This window comes from Schistocerca americana, chromosome 9, assembly GCF_021461395.2.
Source record: "Schistocerca americana isolate TAMUIC-IGC-003095 chromosome 9, iqSchAmer2.1, whole genome shotgun sequence".
Classification (NCBI taxonomy): Eukaryota; Metazoa; Arthropoda; class Insecta; order Orthoptera; family Acrididae; genus Schistocerca; species Schistocerca americana.
In genome coordinates, this window is record NC_060127.1 from 17,545,784 (window position 1) to 17,566,055 (window position 20,272).

At 42.1% G+C, this 20,272-nt stretch overlaps 1 protein-coding gene across 2 annotated transcripts in view; it reads right to left on the reverse strand.

Moving 5' to 3' along the window:
• LOC124550987 (endoribonuclease Dicer-like) overlaps positions 1-20,272 on the reverse strand; it is a 315,900-nt gene that overhangs the window by 200,885 nt on the left and 94,743 nt on the right. For both annotated transcript variants that reach the window (XM_047125814.1, XM_047125813.1), the window contains 2 exons: positions 19,829-19,954; positions 6,711-6,880 (listed from right to left, as the gene is read on the reverse strand). In XM_047125814.1, the coding sequence (XP_046981770.1) occupies positions 6,711-6,880; positions 19,829-19,954 (296 nt within the window). The remainder of the gene's footprint in view (positions 1-6,710; positions 6,881-19,828; positions 19,955-20,272) is intronic.

Genomic DNA, 20,272 nt, shown 5'->3' on the forward strand with positions numbered 1-20,272 from the left:
GAGTACAGTAAAATGCTGTTTGTGGGAACATACAGGGACAAGGTGGTGAGAGGGTACGGCAGCTACGTGCAGTCGGGATGTTAGATAGTGGGCGGGAGGGGGAGGGAGGGGTGGGGGGGCAGAAAGGGAGAGAAGTATAAGGACTGTGGAGGCATTGATAGAGTAGAGAGCTGAGGGCTGCTGGAATGGGAACAGGGAAGGGGATAGGTGGGTAAAGGGCAATGACAAGTTTTAGGCAAGGAGGGTTATGGAAACATGTGATATACTGCAGGGAGAGTTTGTTCCCACACAATTCAGAAGAGCTGGTGTTGGTGGGATGGATCCATATGTCACAGGCTTAGAAGCAGTAATTGAAATGAAGAATGTCATGTTGGGTAGTATGCTGAGTAACTGGGTGATCCAGCTGTTCCTTGACGCATTTTGTCAATGGCCATTCAAGCAGACAGACAGCTTGTTGTCTGTCATGCCTATGTAGAATGCAGGACAATGGTTGCAGCTTAACTTGTAGGTCACATGAATGGTTTCACAGGTAGCTCTGCCTTTGATGTGATAGGTTATGTTTGTGACTGGACTGGACTGGGTAGTAGTGGTGGTGGTGGTGGTGGTGGTGGTGGTGGTGGTAGGATGTAAGGGACAGGTCTTGCTTCTAGGACTATTACAGGGATATGAGCCACGAGGCAACAGCTCGGGAGCAGGGGTTGTGTAGGGACGGACAAGGATATTGCGTAGGTTCGGCGGGCGGCGAAATACCACTGAGGAAGGGGTGGAAAGGATAGTGAGTAGGACATTCCTCATTTCAGGGCACAATGAGAGGTAGTCGAAACCCCGGTGGTGAATGCGATTCAATTGCTCCCGTACTTGGTGGTACTGAGCTATGAAGAAAATGGTCCTCTGTGGCCAGACAGTGGTACATTGGGAGGTAGTTGTGGCTGGAGAGATAAGGTATGGGAGGTCTGTTTTTGTACACGGTTGGGACGGTAATTATGGTCTTTGTTGGCATACTGCTAGAGGGACCTGTGACTAGGCTGTATGGAAGATACTTCTTGGTATGGAATGGGTGGCAGCTGTTGAAGTGGAATTATTGCTGGTGGTTGGTAGGTTTTATGTGGGCAGCGGTACTGATGTAGCCATCTCTGAGGTGGAGGTCGACATCAAAGAAGATGGCTTGCTGGGTTGAGGAGGACCAGGTGAAGCGAATGGGGAGAAGGTGTTGAGGTTCTGAAGGAATGTAGATAGGGTGTCCTCATCCTCGATCCACATCAAGAAGACGTCATCAATCAATCTGAACCAGGTGAAAGGCATGAGATTCTGGGCGGTTAGAAAGGACTCCTCTAGACGGCCCATGAATGGGTTGGCACAGGATGGTGCAATGTTGGTGCCCATAGCCAAACCCTGGATTTCTTTGTAGGTAATGCCTTCAAAGGAGAAGTAACTTTGGGTGAGGATACAGCTGGTCATGGCAACTAGGAAAGAAGTTGGAGGTTTGGAACACGTCAAGCAATGAAAAGGTAGTATTCAATAGCGGTATGGCCATGGGCAGTACAAATGTTAGCGTAAAAGGAGGTGGCATCAATAGTGACAAGCAGGGCACCCTGTGGTAAGTGAACATGAACTGTGGGGAGTTGATGGAGAAAATGGTTGGCATATTTTATATAGAAAAGTAGGCTGCAGGTAATAGGCTGAAGGTGTTGGTCTATGAGAGCTTAGATCCTCTGACAGGGCACAGTAACTGGCCACAAAGAGGCATCCTGGCCGGTTGGGTTTCTGGACTTTAGGAAGTATGTAGAAGGCAGGAGTGTTGGGGACTGGTAGTGGTGAGGAGAGAGGGGGAGAGAGAGAGAGAGAGAGAGAGAGAGAGAGAGAGAGAGAGAGAGAGACTCCAGGAGAGGATCTGGGCTGGACCTAAGGATCTGGAATAGACTGGAGATCCTGCAGGATTTCTGGAATGTGGTCACTGCGGCATTGTTTGTAGATGAATGAATCTGACAGCAGGTGGAGTCTTTCTGCCAGGTAATACTTGCAGTTCAAAACAAGTGGTGGAGCCTTTATCAGCAAGTAGGATTATAATGCCAGGATCAGTTTTTACATGGTGGATTGTAGTCCTTTCTGAGGATATGAGTTTAGCCTGTATGTTGAGGGATTTTGGGAATGATGGTGGCACAAGGTTTGAGATCAAGGTTTTCTGGAATCTTAACTGGGAGTGATTTGGGAGCAGTGGGGGTGGATTACAACTGGATGAAGGAGTGAACTGAGTAAGGCAGGGTTCAACCCTGAACCAACCTATTACCCGCAACTTGCCCCTCCTATATAAAAGGTACCAACAATTTCCTGCACCAACTCTCCACAGTTCATGTTCTTTTACCATACATCACACTCGATTTTGAAACTACCTGTACCCATCTTTAACACATCTGTCTCATCGTTTCGCATCAGACTGAGGATGCACAACTTCTCTGGGACTCTGATATCATTTAGGGTGAGATTTCAATGGTTCCCAAAGATGCGCTAAGCATTGTCGACCAACTTTTAAGGGTGCTTAAAAATGCAGAGAGCACATGTCCGTGTGTTTATTGCGTCGCGACATGCTTCAGTCCACCAAGGGACTGGAACACGACGTGGTAAAGAAGAAAGGCAAGGAATGGAGAGTTCTGTGGCAGTAAGGATAATGTTGGTGAGATATTCCACCTGGTCATCACAACTGGGGAAATCTTGGTCTTCGAAGGTTGCCAGTCAGCCATAGTAAGCTGCCATTTGGATGTGCACGCAGATGAGGTAGGAGTAAGCAAATGGGTAGCACACAGGAAATGGTCGCTCGAGTAGGTGTCAGAAAGAACGGACCATTCAAGACGAGGGGCAAACTGAACAGTGCAGAAGGATAGGTCCAAGTGAAAATAGGTGTGCGAGGAGTCGGAAAGGAAAGTGGATGCTCCAGTGTTAAGGCGAATAAGGTTAAGTTGGTTAAGGAGGTCAGCCAAGATGGCACCTCTCTGACAGGTCCTGGGAGAACCCTAAAGGGGATGATGCGCATTAAAGTCACCGAGTAGCAAAAATGGGGCAGGAAGCTGCCCAACGAGCTGAAGAAAGTCTGCCCTGGTGACCTCAAATGATGGAGCGACATAAACGGTAAAGAGGGAGAAAGTCAGGTGGGGAAGGAAAAGGCAAACTACAACAGTTTTAAAACGGGTAGTCAGGGAGATGAGTTGACTACGAATGTCATCCCGTATGAGCAGCAGAACTCCCTCATGAGATGGAATGCCGACGTCAGGGGGAAGGTCAAAATGAACCAGTAAGAAATGTGAAAGCTCAAAGCAGTCATAAGGGTGTAATTTGGTGTCCTGAAGGCAGAGTACAAAGGGATGCTGTGATGATAAAAGTAGCTGTAAGTTCTATGGGCCTCAGGGTAGCCATGGAGAAGTGAGGCAGCAAGCAGCTGTTGTGCTTGAGAATCAGAAGAAGTCTCCAAAAGCAAAGTGCCAATCCGTAAATGAGAGCAAGATTTCACAGGGCCAGCAATTGCATCACCACCTTTCTGAGTAATAATCGGATTTACCGCGGCAAAGGACTGACCGACTTCAGTACATCAGACCACAAGGATCCGTGGCGCATAGAGGGAAGGGTATTTTGAATCATTAGCCTCATTACGTTTACGTTTCGTACACGTTGATTGTGAAGATGATTGACTCATTGCGAGAAAATCCCCCACGATTGCCAGCCTCTCCGACGGCACACTCCTCCCAACTGGGGTCTCCCTTCACAAGGGGGCGCACCCGCCTTAGGTGATTGTTCACAGGGACCAATCGGCAATTTGGGAAGGTCGCAACTCAGGCAATCACCCCTCCCAGTGCCTGGCCTATACCAGGGGGTACATGCGAACCCTACCTGTCGACACTGGGCTGGGAATTACGTGGTACCCAGTCACCTGTTATGCGTCAGACGTGTGGGCTGGCCTTCAGGAGCACACAGGGAGGAAGAAGGAAAAAAGGGACCTCAAACACCAAAGCAGAGGAAAGAGAGGAGAAGGGAAACAAAGAAAGGAAAAGAGAGTGAAAACAAAGGTGAGACTGTTCTTACATCAGTGACAGATAATGCAGAATATTCCCAATAACACCGCAGGTGAGGGGAAAAAGAATAGCAAGAAGATAGACTTGCAGCATGGGATGGGGAAAATGCTGCAAAGGCTGGGACCCCATGGTAGCCAAGCACGAACCCGGCAAAGAGTGGTGAGCCCCCTGCGGAGAAGGTAGCCTTTGTTACGACAATTAATAAAGCGCAAGGTCAGACACTTCAAAGGGCAGGATTGCATTTACCACAACCTGTTTTTATGCGCATTCCGTGATATTTATGTTTCTGCTAAAGACGCAGAATCCAAAAAGTAGCTGATGATCACATTATAACTGCTAATATTGTTTTCAAAAAAAGTTTTGCAAAAATAAAAAAAGTTTTAAAGAATAAAATTAAGTTGATGAAGTCAATGTCTACTAATTATATGTTTTACAATTAACTATGTTGTATATAATGGTATCAGTTTTTTTACAATGAGACAGACATTTAGTAGTACTGCTCAAAATATAATACCTTTTATTAGTAAATACTTGCATTTACTTATTTCTCCATTACTATGTTACCTACCAGTGACTGATCACGATAGAGTGTGAATTATTGCATGGCTCAACTAGATTAACTGACGACTTTTTTCACATGACACTGTTATCTACAATACATGACAAAAGAAGTAAAACACCTAAAGGGTAGTGTCAGATGTCGATGTAGCTTTGTGCACGTGTACACCATAGGTGGGTAAGTATGATTGAAGTTACAATTCTCTGCTAAAGGTAGAATAGCCACCAGAAAGCATTAGTGTTGGTGAAGTTCAGTGTTGTTATCAGGCCTGATATGTAAGGGGTATATAACGGGCACAAACAGCTTCATCTCGAGTGATTACTGGAGGACAGTCCACTCCCGGTAGCTGAATGGTCAGCATGGCGGATTGTCAATCGTCTGCGCCTGGGTTCGATTCCCAGCTGGGTCAGGGAATTTTCTCCACCCAGGGACTGGGTGTTGTGATGTCATCATCATCATCATCTTATCATCCTCATCGACTGCAGGTCACGGACGTGGCATCAAATTGAAAGACCGGCACCCAGCGAACAGCTTGCCCGGCAGGGGGCCCTAGCCATATGATTGAATAAATAACTGGAGGACACAGTCAAAGAGTCTCAATTGTGGGTCTCCATTCAGCTGGATGGTCAAACTGTCCAATATCCGGATTTGTGGAGCAGTTGGATGTGACAGTGACCCATCGTTGTACTGCACGGGAACGTGAGGATAGGCACATCACAGTCGAGGCTCCCGTCGATTACATTTGATCGCCATACTGTGCACCGAGCACATTGTAATCCCTCCAAATCCGTGCCTGCCATCCCAGAATGAGTAACGGATCCCCTCCAACAGTCTGTATCATCCTGCTCCAATGGCTGCAGACTTGCACAGCAATCTGACTGAGGAATTATCATCCTGTGTGTAGGCTACTGTTACCTCCACAACACAAATGGCTCCATCTGCAGTGGCATTACAATCGTTAAGTATGGATTGCTCACAAATGGAATCGACTGTGTCGTGTCATTTTGTGTTTCGCGATGAATTGCAGTTCTGCATTACCCTGGAGGACCACCATCTGTGAGTGTGGAGGCAAGCCAGAGAAACGTCTGATTCTTACAACATTTTGGTGAGGCACAGCGGCGTTACTCCTGGTACTACAGTTCGGAGAGCCATCGGTCGTGGCTCATAGTGACTGATGGAACCTCGATGGAAGAACGATACGTCAGGGACAGCCTACTCTCTTCATGTGTTACCTCTTGTCTGACAGGTATCGTTGTGCCATTTTTCAACAGAACAATAGTCATCTGTGAAATGCACGTGTCTCTGTGAACTGTCTTCACGATGCTGAGGTACTTCCACAGCCAGCGAGATCCCCAGGTCTGTCACCAGTAAAACGTGTGCAGGTTGAGCTAAGGTATCACATCTGTGACAGCGCCAGTATCCAGAATATGAAGGACCAGTTACAATAGCTGTGGGCCAGTTTGCCTCAGCTTCACGACACCCTTCCACAGCAAATCAATGAACACATCCAGGCCAGAGTGGGCGCAACGACATACTGATGAGAGGGCTCATACTGCCAATTCTTTGTAAATTTCACCAGATTTTTTTTAATCGCTGAGATAACATCACATATTCTCTACCTACCTACATTTCATTTCCTCTTCCCTTTTTGGGTTTTCACTTTCTTTGTGAGGCAGTATGCAGTGCTATCTGAGAAAGCTGAATAGATGTCCAAGAAGCTCTCCATATGGTTTCTGTCTTAATTCTTGATTAAACTATTGATTTCTCTCTCTCCTAATCTATCTTTGCTTCTCACTCTGCTGTCATCACCTCTGGGCTGAATACGATACAGCACTTACCTGTGACCTACTGTCTGATACCATCCCCTTAGCCTTGGTCTACCCTCATTCTCACTAGACATGAATTGTTCTCATCCTGTGGAGAAGGGAGGATTGAATAGTCCTAAAGCTAGGAAGGTGTCCCACTTTTATATATGTCTACTGTCAGTATTAAACATTTCTCCTCCTGTGCCATAATTTATTAGTTTTCCCAAATGAAATCTTCCTCCAATAAATTAAGTCGATAATCACACAGAACTTACGAGCAGTTACCTTTGAATTTCTTCCGAATTCAATATTGTTGCAATTTTACTTCTAAATGTTGTTTCCAGCTCCTTCAACAAACGAGGTACTTCTGACGGCTTACAGTTGCAATTTAGCAGGGTCCCCGTCAGCCCGAGTACTCTAGGTGTGGCCTCTTTAGTGATGAGGGCATCCATCACCTGATGAGAAAGTATACAAATGAACAAGACTGTTTTAAATAATATGCTGGACAATTCTGAGATAAAGCAAATTCAAAATAAAATAACAATGCAGAAAATGAATGAAATGTAACTAGCATTTTTCAACCTTGTATGGGTGATATTTCTGAAAATTTGATAGTATGTCCCCAATCTCAGATAGTTGGTTATGTGTTCCATTGATCAATCACACAGTAAAGTAGCTGTTATGATGTGGAATGTGTCAAGTGCACAAGAAATGCACATATGAAACTACATATATATGTTACAATACAGAGTTAAGGATTAATATTTCTATTATTTACCCCATTCCCTTAAATAGCACAAAATGAATATACTATATTCATAGATTTATTTATTACTATTCAAGAATTCATCTATGGTATAGAAGGAGCTGTCAAGGAGATATGATTTCAAGTTATTTTTGAAGCTATTACTGCTGTCTTTCAGACATTTTAATTCATCTGGTAATTTATCGAAAATTTTTACAGCAGCATTTTTACCCCAAAGATAGGTTGAGTAAAGGATAGTGTAAGTCTTTCTTTTTTCTGGTATTATAATCATGAATGTCACTGTTGTTTTTAAACTGGTCCACATTGTTGAGAACAAATTTCATAAGGGAGTAAATGTACTGTGAGGCTGTTGTACGAATTCCCAATCTTTTAAAAAGATGCCTACAAGATGTGTGACTATGAACTCCACACATTATTCTAACACTTTCTTTTGAGCAGTGAATATTTTGTATCTAAATGTTGAGTTACCCCAAAATATTATTCCGTATGACATCAGAGAGTGAACGTATGCAAAGTATGTTAGCTTACTAATTTCTATATCCTCAAAATTGAGAATTATTCTGATTGTAAAAGTTGCTGAACCTAGTCGCTTTAGAAGATCCAAAATATGAATTTTCCATTTAAGATTCTCATCTATGTGTACACCCAGAAGCTTAGTATGCTCTACCCTGTCTTCTAATTTCTGTTGATGTGTTATATTTATTGAAGGAACTGTACTTTTTGCAGCAGAAAACTGGATGTACTGTGTTTTTTTCAAAGTTTAGAGAAAGACCATTTGCAGAACACCAATTAATGACTTTTCCAAAGACCTTATTTGTATCACTTTCAATTGGAGTTTCTTTTACTGGATTAATAATGATGCTTGTATCATCAGCAAACAGTGTCAGTTCAGCTTCCTGTTTCAGATAAGAAGGAAGGTCGTTCACATATATCAAGAACAGAAGGGGACCGATGATTGAATCCTGTTGAACACCTAATGTAATTTCACCCCAGTTACATGAAGTTGTAAACTTATTTCAATCACTTGACCCATATAAGGAAAGTTTTTGGTTCCTGTTCTGTAGGTGACTTAAACCACTCATATGATATTCCATTTATACCATAGAACTGTAATTTCTGTAACATAATGTCATTGTTCTCACAATTAAATGCTTTGGACAAGTAAAAGAAACCTATTGGTGACATTTTACTAGTTAAAGACTATGTTATGTGGACAGTGAAATTGTATATTGCTGTCTCAGTGGAACAGAATTTTTGAAATCCGAACTGTGATTTACTAAGTATCCCATTACTGTTGAGATGGCTAACCACTCTTGAGTATGAATCTTCAGGTTTTCGCGGCGCAAAGACTGCTCCATTAAGTTTCGGGAATGCAGCCGCATAAATTCTGCTTCTTCTTCTAATATTTCGGCTGTATACCTTTCAGCCATCTTCAGAGAGAGCCGTACGACTGACGCTCCAGCGCTCGCTCCATCCTTTTAAACTCGCGGACCGCGCCACTGCGCATGCGGCCACAGATAAACAAGGCGCCAGTGATGTTGATCGGCGGCAAAGACGTAACATATGCATGAGTTACGTCTGTGGCTGCGCATTCGATCCATGCTGGGATCGAATGCGCAGCCACAGACGTAACTCATGCATATGTTACGTCTTTGCCGCCGATCAACATCACTGGCGCCTTGTTTATCTGTGGCCGCATGCGCAGTGGCGCGGTCCGCGAGTTTAAAAGGATGGAGTGAGCGCTGGAGCGTCAGTCGTACGGCTCTCTCTGAAGATGGCTGAAAGGTATACAGCCGAAATATTAGAAGAAGAAGCAGAATTTATGCGGCTGCATTCCCGAAACTTAATGGAGCACCCTTGAGCACATTACTTTCACGAAGATTTTTGAAAATGCTGTAAGTAAGGATACTGGCCAATAATTATTGACATCTGTGGTGGCCCCCTTTTTGTAGCGTGGCCTGACAATGGCATATTTTAACCAGTCTGGGAAAATACCTTGAGTTAATGATGCATTACATATGTGACTCAAAACATCAGCTGTAATTGCTCCACATTGCTTTAATACCTTATTAGACATGTCATCTACTCCAACAGAACATTATTTTTCAAAGATTTAATAATTTTACTTATTTCACAAGAGGTTGTTAGGTGAAACTTAATCTGACTAAATTTTTTCAAAACAGACTCTTCCATGTACTGCCTTTTTTTTTCCCCCCCCTCACCAATTTTTTCTTCTACACTTAAGAAATGGTTGTTAAATATATTACCTACTTGTCTACTGTTGGTTAGTATGGTCTCATTCCCCTTAATAGTAATACTACCCACCCCAGTGGTTACTTTTCCTGCCTCACTTCTAACAACATTCCATACTGATTTTATTTTATTGCTGGAATTGTAAATTTCTTCTCTAACATACACGTTTCTTGATTTCCTTACAACTTTTCTCAGTACGTTACAGTAATTTTTAAAGCCTTCTTTTTCTTTCTGAAGACAATTTAATATCTGTAGTAATCCAAGATTTCCTTGAAAAGTGTTTGGTGTTACGTTTAGTAATTTTCTTTGGGAAACAATGTTCAAAAAGGGATGTAAATTTATCAAGGAATATGTTGCATTTATATTTAGCATTTGGCTCATTATATACATCTCCCTAATTAACATTTCTTAAGCTTTCTTTGAAATGCTCTACAGAAACCGAGTTGAGTGACCTTACACTTTTACTTAATGGTTTCTGAACTGTACACCCTGTTAGGTTTTGTTAGTTAATCAGTTGTGAATCATGGTTTGACAATCCATTTACCACAGGAAAAGCATGTGTTTGTTTTACATCCTCTTTCTGTACAAATACATTATCTATTAGCGTGCTACTGTCTTGAGCTATACGTGTAGGGAAACTGATCACTGATTCTAAGTTATATGTTGTTAATAACACTTCTAGTTTACTTTTCCTCTCAGAATTATTTAGAAAGTTTACATTGAAATCACCACAGATTAATAACTTCTTCTTTTTGTCTGACAGACAGCACAATAGGGAGTCAAACTTTTTTATGAATAGCTCCCAGTCTCCTAATGGGGACCTGTACACTGTTGCTAATATCAATACTACATTATCTAGTTGAAGTTCACATGCACAAACCTCAAAGTGCTGATCAACACAAAATTTGCTTACTTCCACAGTTTTGCATTTATACCCTTGTTTTATGAAAATGGCAACTCCTCCTTTATCCATCCTAGATCTACAAGTGTGAGACGCTAAATTATACCCACTTATACTGACACTACCCATACACACGGTTACATGGTGTTCAGACAGACAGAGTATATCAATCTCATTCTTATTTTTGAGATCATCTAAACACACTAATAGCTCATCTATTTTTTATTCCCCTAATACTTTGATGAAGTAAGTTGATACTGCCCTTAGCTTTACCCCTATTTACAGTACATTACCCCTATTTACAGTACATTAAGTTTCTTTTATTCTATTTATCTTGATTGTCATCTGTCTGGACCTTGGCTTTAACCTAAAAAATCCGTCTGCCTGGACCCCTTTAACCACAGGGATCACCCCTTGTGCGACTGTGGACCGCCTTACTGTATCTGCTAATAGAGAAGCTCTAACTTATTTTTCCCCATCCTATTCAGGTGCAGGCCATGTGTAGTGTATCCCCACCTACCAATAGCATTTAATGGAACAACACTTGTGAGATTTTGCCGGTGTCCGGACCATCCTGTTCAGCTCAATGTTAACACGCCTTACAGCAGTGCTTACCCAGAGCCGATCATGGTGCTGAAAGACCTCCACAAACCCCACATTTGTGTGCTCAGTTTCTGCTTCTATTTTATCCAGGTCACTCCTAGTACTGTATCTCGGATTCATAGCCAGGCGATTTCCTGCTCCCCAACTATAATTACCTGATCTTCCTTCTCAAAGTCCCTGCACGGCTGATCTAAGTTTTCTGTCACCTGGCTAAGGCTAGCACTTGGTTTCACAAAACTTGTGGCCTGGTACCCTGCACCTAATTTCTCCTGAAGCTGCTGGCCCACACCCCTCCCATGACTGCTGTATATAAGCAGAATTCTTCTTTTCCTATTCTGGTCTGTTCCCAACCTGTCTTTCTTCTTTAAGCTAATATTCTGCTTCAACCTACTTTCAACTACATCTGGAAGATTCTACAAACCAATGTGAATAAAATTGGCCATACACATTGGTAATATGCAACCAGCAGGTCTTTTGAACTTTGATATGATTTATCTTCTGTAGTAGTGACTAGTTTTCTAGCTATTGCAGGCTCATCAGGTGAAGGTGTTATAGGAACATTATCTGGACCTTCAGCTGCTAGAAGCTATCGTTGTGATGATTGCAATGCCTCATCACATTCATACTAAATTCATTCTGATAATACACATTTTGCAGCTTATGCACACATACACACAGTAAGTATTTAGTTGCACTTGGTTTTACACTTACGCAACTTACTATGAACGAGTGTGAAACCAAGTGCAGCTAAATACTGTGTATATGATACAACTAGTAAAATGTACATTATCAGAATGAATTTTCACAGATACCAGGAAGCAGTGCAACCACCATGACTCGGTAAGTGGTCAACGAAACAATGTTCCTGTAACACAACCTTACGATTAGCCTACAGTGGCTTGAAAACTGGTTGGTGGTACAGCAAATAAAATAGCATCAAAATTAAAGAAAGTAACTGGCTGCATACTACACTCACATAAATCGGCAATTTAAATCAGAGTTGCAGTTCGCCATCCACAATGGATATAATGAAGACAATGTGAATAGTCATTTGGTCATCACTTCCCCAATGATTTTACCAAGTCCGAAGGAATTTCATCTGAGCCTTAAGCCTTATTCGATCGCAAGTCTTTCAAAGGTATGTTAAACTCTGGCACTTATAATGGATCTTGTAGCTATAAAGATTTGATTATCACTTTGAAAAAATAAAGTTATATAACTGATTTGCCGCTTGTTTGCAGGTGCGTGCCTGTAGTCATGATCTAATGGTAGAATCTCTTCCTAGTAATCAAAATAACCTGGGTCCCATATTCGACACCATCCGCTGCTTAAATTTTGAATAAAAATTACCAGTAATGGCGGCCAAAGACTTACATCGTAAGATGTCACACTCGTTTTACCAATGACCCTGTTAAATGAGTGGAGGAGCATATGAGTTCTACCGTAACTTACTGACCTCCAGGTGGGAAACTGCCCCTAAAGGGCGCAAGAATCAGCAATCACTGATGGTGTGAGGACACACAAGGCAATGGAAACCACTGCATTAAAGGTAGATGACGTGTACCCACAGTACATCTGGTGAATTACTACAAAGAGTTCAGTAATATGTTTTTTTCTCATCAGAATTGACAGCCAATGTGAACAACAACAGTTGAGGTATACATGCTGACATAACAATCAGAAGATGAAGAAAGAGAGAGAGAGTATGTGAGGACACTGAACTGGTACTTCAGTACATAAAAAGGGACTATAATGTAATCATTATCGGAGACTGGAACACAGTATTAGAGGAATGTGAAGAAAACATAGTTATGGGAGAATATGTGCTTCGAAATTGGAGTGAGAATGGAGAAAGACTGAGTTCTGTAAAACATTTCAGATTGTGTTTGTGATTACAATGTTAAAAAATAACAAGAGTCACTGGTATACTTGGAGAAGGCCCAGACACTTGGGAAGATTCCAGCTAGACTACACACAGTCCGACATAGCTTACGAAATCAGATAGTCAATTGTAAGGCATATGCAGGAACAGATATACGCAAGGTTCACAAATTTAGTAATGTTGAAGAGTAGACTGAAGTTTAACCGAATCATGTGGAACAAACAGTACAAAAAGAAGTGGGATACCCACATACTGAGGAATGACGAGATGCATCTTAAGTTCTCTCAGACAGTAGATTGGACTGTTTCAACTCACGCATTTCCCAGCGGATAGGGAAGGGCAAACAGCTGACACATGAGCAGTAGCCTATGTGACAGTTCTACACTGGCCAAGTGCATGCCGGCATGGTTGACAAATGGTTCGTGCATGCACAAGATGCATATAACACGGCCTCCTGGTGGGCTATACCAGCTGCACCTGCCCACAAGCTAGCTGATGGGTTCTCGGTGGTGCCCGCACTATATGGGATAGTGTTGGAACGGCCTGCTGTTGAGATGCTATTGAGATGTGATTAGAAATATCATAGTAACAATATTATGAGAAGGAAAGTTGCTGCTCACCATATAGCGGAGATGCAGAGTCGCAGATAGGCACAACAAAAATACTCTCACAATTAAAGCTTTCGGCCACTGGCTTTCATTACAATAGACACACATACGTGCGAGCGCATGCGCCGCGCGCCCACACACACACACACACACACACACACACACACACACACACACGCACATGCTCATGCAGCTCACACACATGACTGCAGTTTCAGGCAACTGAAACCAACTGTAAGCAGCAGCACCAGTGCATGATGGGAGTGGTGACTGGGTGGGGGTAAGGAGGAGGCTGGGGTGGGGACAGGGAGGGATAGTATGGTGGGAGTAGCAGACAGCGAAGGGCAGCAGGTTAGACGGAGGGCAGTGGAGACGTGGGGAGGGCGAGGGGAGCAAGTAGCAGAAAAGGAGAGAAATGAAAAGACAGGGTGTGGTGGTGGAATGACGGCTGTGTAGTGTTGGAATGGGAACAGGGAAGGGGCTGGATGGGTGAGGAAGTGACCAATGAAGATTGATGCCAAGAGGGTTACGGGAACGTAGGATGTATTGCACAATTCAGAAGAGCTGGTGTTGGTGGGAAGGATCCATGTGGCACAGGCTATGAAGCAGTCATTGAAATGAAGGATATCATGTGTGGCAGCATGTTCAGCAACAGGGTGGTCCACTTGTTTTTTGGCCAAAGTTTGTCAGTGGCCATTCACGTGGACAGGGAGCTTGTTGGTTGTCATGCTTACATAGAATGCAGCACAGTGGTTGCAGCTTAGCTTGTAAATCACATGACTGGTTTCACAGGCAGCCCTGCCTTTGATGGGATAGGTGATGTTAGTGACCGGATTGGAGTAGATGGTGGTAGGAGGGTGTATGGGACAGGTCTTGCATTTAGGTCTATTACAGGGGTACGAGTCATGAGGTAAGGGATTGGGAGCAGGGGTTGTGGATGGACAAGTATATTGTGTAGGTTTGGTGGACGGCAGAATACCACTGTGGGATGGGTGGGATGGATAGTGGGCAGAACATCTCTCATTTCAGGCCACGAAGAGAGGTATTCAAAACCCTGGCAGAGAATGTAATTCAGTTGCTCCAGTCCTAGGTGGTACTGAGTTACGAGGGGAATGCACCTCTGTGGCAGAACGCTGGGCTTGGAATGTGGCAGAAGACTGGAAAGATAAGGCATAGGAGATTTGTTTTTGAACAAGCTTGGGAGGATAATTATGGTCAGTGAAGGCTTCAGTGAGACCCTCAGTATATTTCGAGAGGGACTGCTCGTCACTGCAGATGCGACGACCACGAGTGGCTAGGCTATACGGAAGGGACTTCTTAGTATGGAACATGTGGCAGCTATCGAAGTTGAAGTATTGCTGGTGGTTGATATGGACAGAGGTACTGATGTAGCCATCTTTGAGGTGGAGGTCAACATATAGGAAAGTGGCTTGTTGGGTCGAGTAGGACCAGGTGAAGCATATGGGGGAGAAGTTGTTGAGGTTTTGGAGGAATGTGGATAGGATGTCCTCACCTTCGAACCAGATAGCAAAGATGTCATCAATGAATCTTAACCAGGTGAGAGGTTTAGGATTCTGGGTTTTTAGGAAGGATTCCTGTAGATTGCTCATGAATAGGTTGGCATAGTGTGGTGCCATGCAAGTGCCCATAGCTGAATTCCGGATTTGTTTATCAGTAATACCTTCAAAAGATAAGTAAATGTGGGTGAGGTTATAGTTGGCCACGGTGACTAGGAAGGAGGTGGTTGGTTTGGAATCAATCGGGTATTGGGAAAGGCAGTGTTCAATAGCGGCAAGTAGGTTACTATGAGAACAGAGATTCTCTCAGTGGAAGCACAGTAACTGGTCACAATGGGGAATTCTGGGTGGTTAGGTTTATGGACTTTAGGAAGAATGTAGAAGGTAAGAGTGCGGGGAGTGGTAGGGGTGAGGAGAGAGATGGACTCCTGGGAGAGGTTGATTAAATATCATAGTGGCCAGTTCTAAAAAGGGCAAACACAGAAAGTGGACAGACAAATATAGGTAAAAGAAAAGTGACTGTGAAGAAACCTTGGGTAACAGAAGAAACACTTTGTGAAGGTTGTAGCTGAAAGTTTATGTTTGTGACTCAGTCATCTTAACTTTGCTAAAGAAATGGGTGTGGAAGGAATGTATAGAATGAAGAAGAAGTGATTTATTAAGTCAAAAAAATTTTTTTTGAACAGTCAAAATGCAGACTTCTACAACCAAGGTCTTCACCAAGTCATCCGTCATGTGCCGCATGGAATGATGAACATGTAAAGAACTATTGTTGTCATTGCTCCTTTTCACAGTTGCAGTTTGGATTTTGTCAAGGTGACAAAACTGTATGACCACTCCTTCTACACTGCATCTTCCATTTTCTGTATGATGATTATGTGTTAAATCTGGGAAGCAGTGTAAGATCTATAGTTCCTGAGCCACTGCATTTGCAATACAAAAAATTAAGGTACATATTCAGGATTCAATTGATGTATGATAATGAAGAGTGGTACTCTCTTCCAGAGGGTGCTCTTTCTAGAAAAAATAAAAAGAGAAGGGGCAGTGGGAGGAGGGTTGAACATCTCACTGATACGATTCCTTCAGAGACAGAACACAGATTCCCACAGGACGATGATGAAGGAAGTTGCCTATGGTGTTTTCCAAAAAAACCATCCAACATTCAACGTTATCAATTTTGAAAAACTGTGGAAAACTTTTAATCAGGCTGGATTCGAATGTCATGTGTAATCGCAGATGTGTGTGCAGGATGATAGTTTTAAATTCACATTTATGTTTTACATGATCTATGGTGTTTCACTTGTTTTCAAAGTTCTGTATTTTTCAAAGTATTACACATACAAATATTATTGATGTATGAATAAAACCGTAGACTCATCAAGTTTGCATCGTGCGCATCAGTTGGCTTTATGAATGCAGTGCTTTGGCATAATGGCAACAAAGTGTGAGAAGAATGTGTGTGTGTGTGTGTGTGTGTGTGTGTGTGTGTGTTGGAATATATAATGTGTTTATCTATAATATGAGTGCAATATGCATTCAGAAGGAATAAGGGAAAAAACTGTCATGTAAATGGAGCTTTGTGTGTTGGTACCGACAATTCAGGGAGAATGGTTGTGTCAGTAAACAGGAAAGAAACCAGTCATCCAAGCGTGCCAGATACAACCTTGTAGTGGGTGGCGGAAAGTTTCACATGTACTCTGAGTATGTCCTACACCAACCACTTGCACATACACTTTCAATATTATTTTAACAGCAGTCTTGTACTAATATCCTGTAGCTATATAAACGGTGTCACAAACAGTCTGAAATGCTTGTATAGCTGCTGTAGGATGGGTTGTGAAGAGGAATGATTCCTAGGAAAAAAATTTGCAACGTTGTGCCATTTCAGAGATAATTAGCATAGCAGTTGGCCAATCAGGCCATGGCGTATGCAAATTCAAGCGGCATGGCAGATAGAATTAGTACGAGTTGTTCTCACAGTGCGGGTGACAGCATACAAGACTGCTCCACATAGAGCTTGGTTCGAACCTTACCACCATCCGACAACCAATTTTTGTATCGCTCTCTTGTTCGGTTTTAGGAAACTGAATGAAGTACACATTCGGCGTCACTGTCTCTGGCAGGCTGCTCGGATTTGTGCGCACAATGGACTAACTAGCTAACTTCGATCCTAATTAACTCAGAAACAGTGTAACACATCAATTTTTTTTCTAAACTCTACCTACCCGCATCACCTTTACAAGCTTTTCATACTGTTTCTGACCACCCTGTATAAGCCTCAAAATGAAAATGAATAAACCTAAGCAACTAAAGAATTATTATGAAATGAAATTAATGATTTCCGATTTACAATTTAAGCACATGCATTACATTGAAGAATAGTGCATCTCTTGCAAAATGTACCTCAGTTTAACCGTGCCACCTTTAAAATGCAAAGGAAATAACACAAAACAGCAATGTTAATAATTAAATAGCACTACGCTACTTCTTTAAAGACTCAATCACCGACACGGCATTCGCGAATTGCGACATAAAAAAGCTCAGAGCAAAGAGATCTCCATATTAACTACCGCTTAGAAACCGCGCACTTTGACACAATGAACACAGCACGTTACCAATGTCAATACAGTAGTTAAAAAACCTCTTACTCGCTCCACTGTACAGTACTTCACACACGGGTGTCAAGCGGCTGCAGTGGGACGGAGCGAGTGGCAACCGATGCCCTTGTTCATTAAAAATTGTGTGTTCAGAAGGTCGTAACTGCATAATATCAGAATTGTGTCAAACTGATTGATTCCACTGCAACAGAGACTGAGGAAACAGAGATCAAAGTTAAATGGATATTGAAAATTCAACTCAATCATAACTCAAATTTCTATTTATCGTAACACTACTAGGGTAATTCCAATTTTCTGTTATGTACAAATCTGATGAAAACACAATGCAGATAATCACCGAAACTTAGCATTTTTGCAGGAATTAGTCACGCTGTCACTAAAAGAGTTCACTTTCTATTTCACTTTAATTTCCAATGTAGCTAATCATCAGAAAAAAATGATGTCACATTTTTCTGAAATTTAACATTGTGTTCCCCAAGAGTGGTCATTAGCGGCTTGTAGTAGTCGTGGTTCACAGGAGGAACATACTTTAGGATGGACACGAGATCTGCCATCTTTTGGTTGCCGATGGGACGAATTCTCAAGTATAGGGTATCTCGGTTTACATTGACAAATTCAGGTTGGCGACTTACTGCACATTTCGTTAAATTCACCATAAGGAATAGAAAATCTTCACAAAAAGTGGTCTTGTTCAGTACAGCATATGACAGTAAGCTCTCCAATCCAACCAATCATAAATCAAACCAATTTGCTGGTAAGCCATCGGTTATCTTCTTGAAGTTTGTTGTGGCATCTTAATAGTCTCTGTACACAAAAATCGTTATGTTTCATTTCACCTACTACAGAGCAATGAATTTAAATGTACTCCAGTTTCCTGGTAAGATGATGTTTTGTGTCCTCCTCGCTTTACATTCAATTACACTGAAGACGGAGTCATATGGCAGATAGCTGTGTCCATGTATTAAATATTTTTAAATCTTATAATTTTAAATGCGGCTGTGAGATGGTAACCATACAAGAATATGATTAATATAATACAGCCAACCACTTGCAAGGAGAGTTTAGTTTAACCTGGTTTTGACTCTGACTATGGGCGTCTTCATGAGAAAATCCAAACAATCACGTGTAGATATAGATAAACAGATTTACAAGCAACATGCCTCTCTTACATAACAGACTACACAAGTAGGTAATATTTAAACCATAAAACAGTTATAGACATTGGAACTTCCATAAAATTGGTAATTGTCAGTAAAATTACTGCTACACGGTGTAGCACACTATACGCTGTCAAGAATTGTAAGAGGAAATAGGCACTGGAGGTGGCATAAGACTAACTGCAAATCATAAGACTCGTATGTCTGCTCGTCTCTTACTACATGTTACTGTCTGAATTTTCCGATGAAGACACCCATAGTGCCAAACACAGATTAAAGTCAAATCTTGTTGCAACCAGTTGGCTGTATTACAAAAAGCACATTTTGAGTCAGTAATATCTGCTTTGCCTCCAGAGATTTGTAGAGCTTCATAATTGTACACGCCTTTTATGTTTCAATTCTGACCCTTTAATGAATCTGAGTACGTCAGAATACGGTTGTGGTCTTTTGTGTTGTTAGTTATATGCTTTTTCAGGCATGTAGCTTCTTCTTGTGCCCCCGAGAATCTTCTGTTTCTGGCCATAAATACGTACACCTTTTGATGTTATTGAAATCATGACAACCACGTTTTGTACATATTATGCATTTGACATTGTTAGCTTTACATGTAAGTATTTAGGGGTAAAAATAAGAGCAATATGAAATGGGACAATCAAGTAAAATCACTATTAAGGAAGGCAAATGGAATACTTAGATTACATACGAAGACTCAAATGCATCCGAAAGCTGTAACAAAATGCTCAGTTGCCAAGGATAGTACTGTCACCCACTGGAGTAAGAATTAATTAATGGAGTTACATATTTTGGCCACTGGAATATACATGTTTGTGAGGTTTTTGTAACCAAAAGGTAGAAAAATGATTTAAAAAATGGAGTTAATCAGTTTGGCCTTTGTGTGGCACAATCACAACTCAAATTCTCGAGCAGGGCAGATCGCCGGGGCTGTTATCTTGCAAGTATGCTTTTTCCTCCTTAAAATATGAAGTCAAGTAGGTGATGTTTCTTAGTTAGACCACAGTCCAGTACACAGAGACCCAATGTTATGAAGGATGTAAACACCGGCCACGAAAACCTGTGCTGCACGATGTAAAAAGTTACCTTCTTCATAGGCTGATCGTTCACAGCCCGATGACACTCATCGAAAACAATTACTTGCAACTTTTTGGCATCAAGGTAGCCATGCTGCAACACGTTGAGGACCACCTGCGATGACATGACCAACACCTGCAACAAAAGAGCACTGTAAGTTTACATGTTTCATCAATTATCACATACTATATTCCAAAGTATAAATGTTTTGGAGTGTGTGTGTGTGTGTGTGTGTGTGTGTGTGTATATAAATTTTCCACATATCAAATAACTGACCAACCAGCTGCCTGATCGACCAAATAACCGACAAGTTAAAGCTTCTGGTCCATCCATAAAGGCATATATGTACAGCTTAGCACACTGTCTGTGAATGGCAGGCATCCAGGTGTAACATAGTGCTGCTGTTGTGGTCTTCAGTCTGGAGACATGTCACCTGTCAACTGTCCCCTTCTT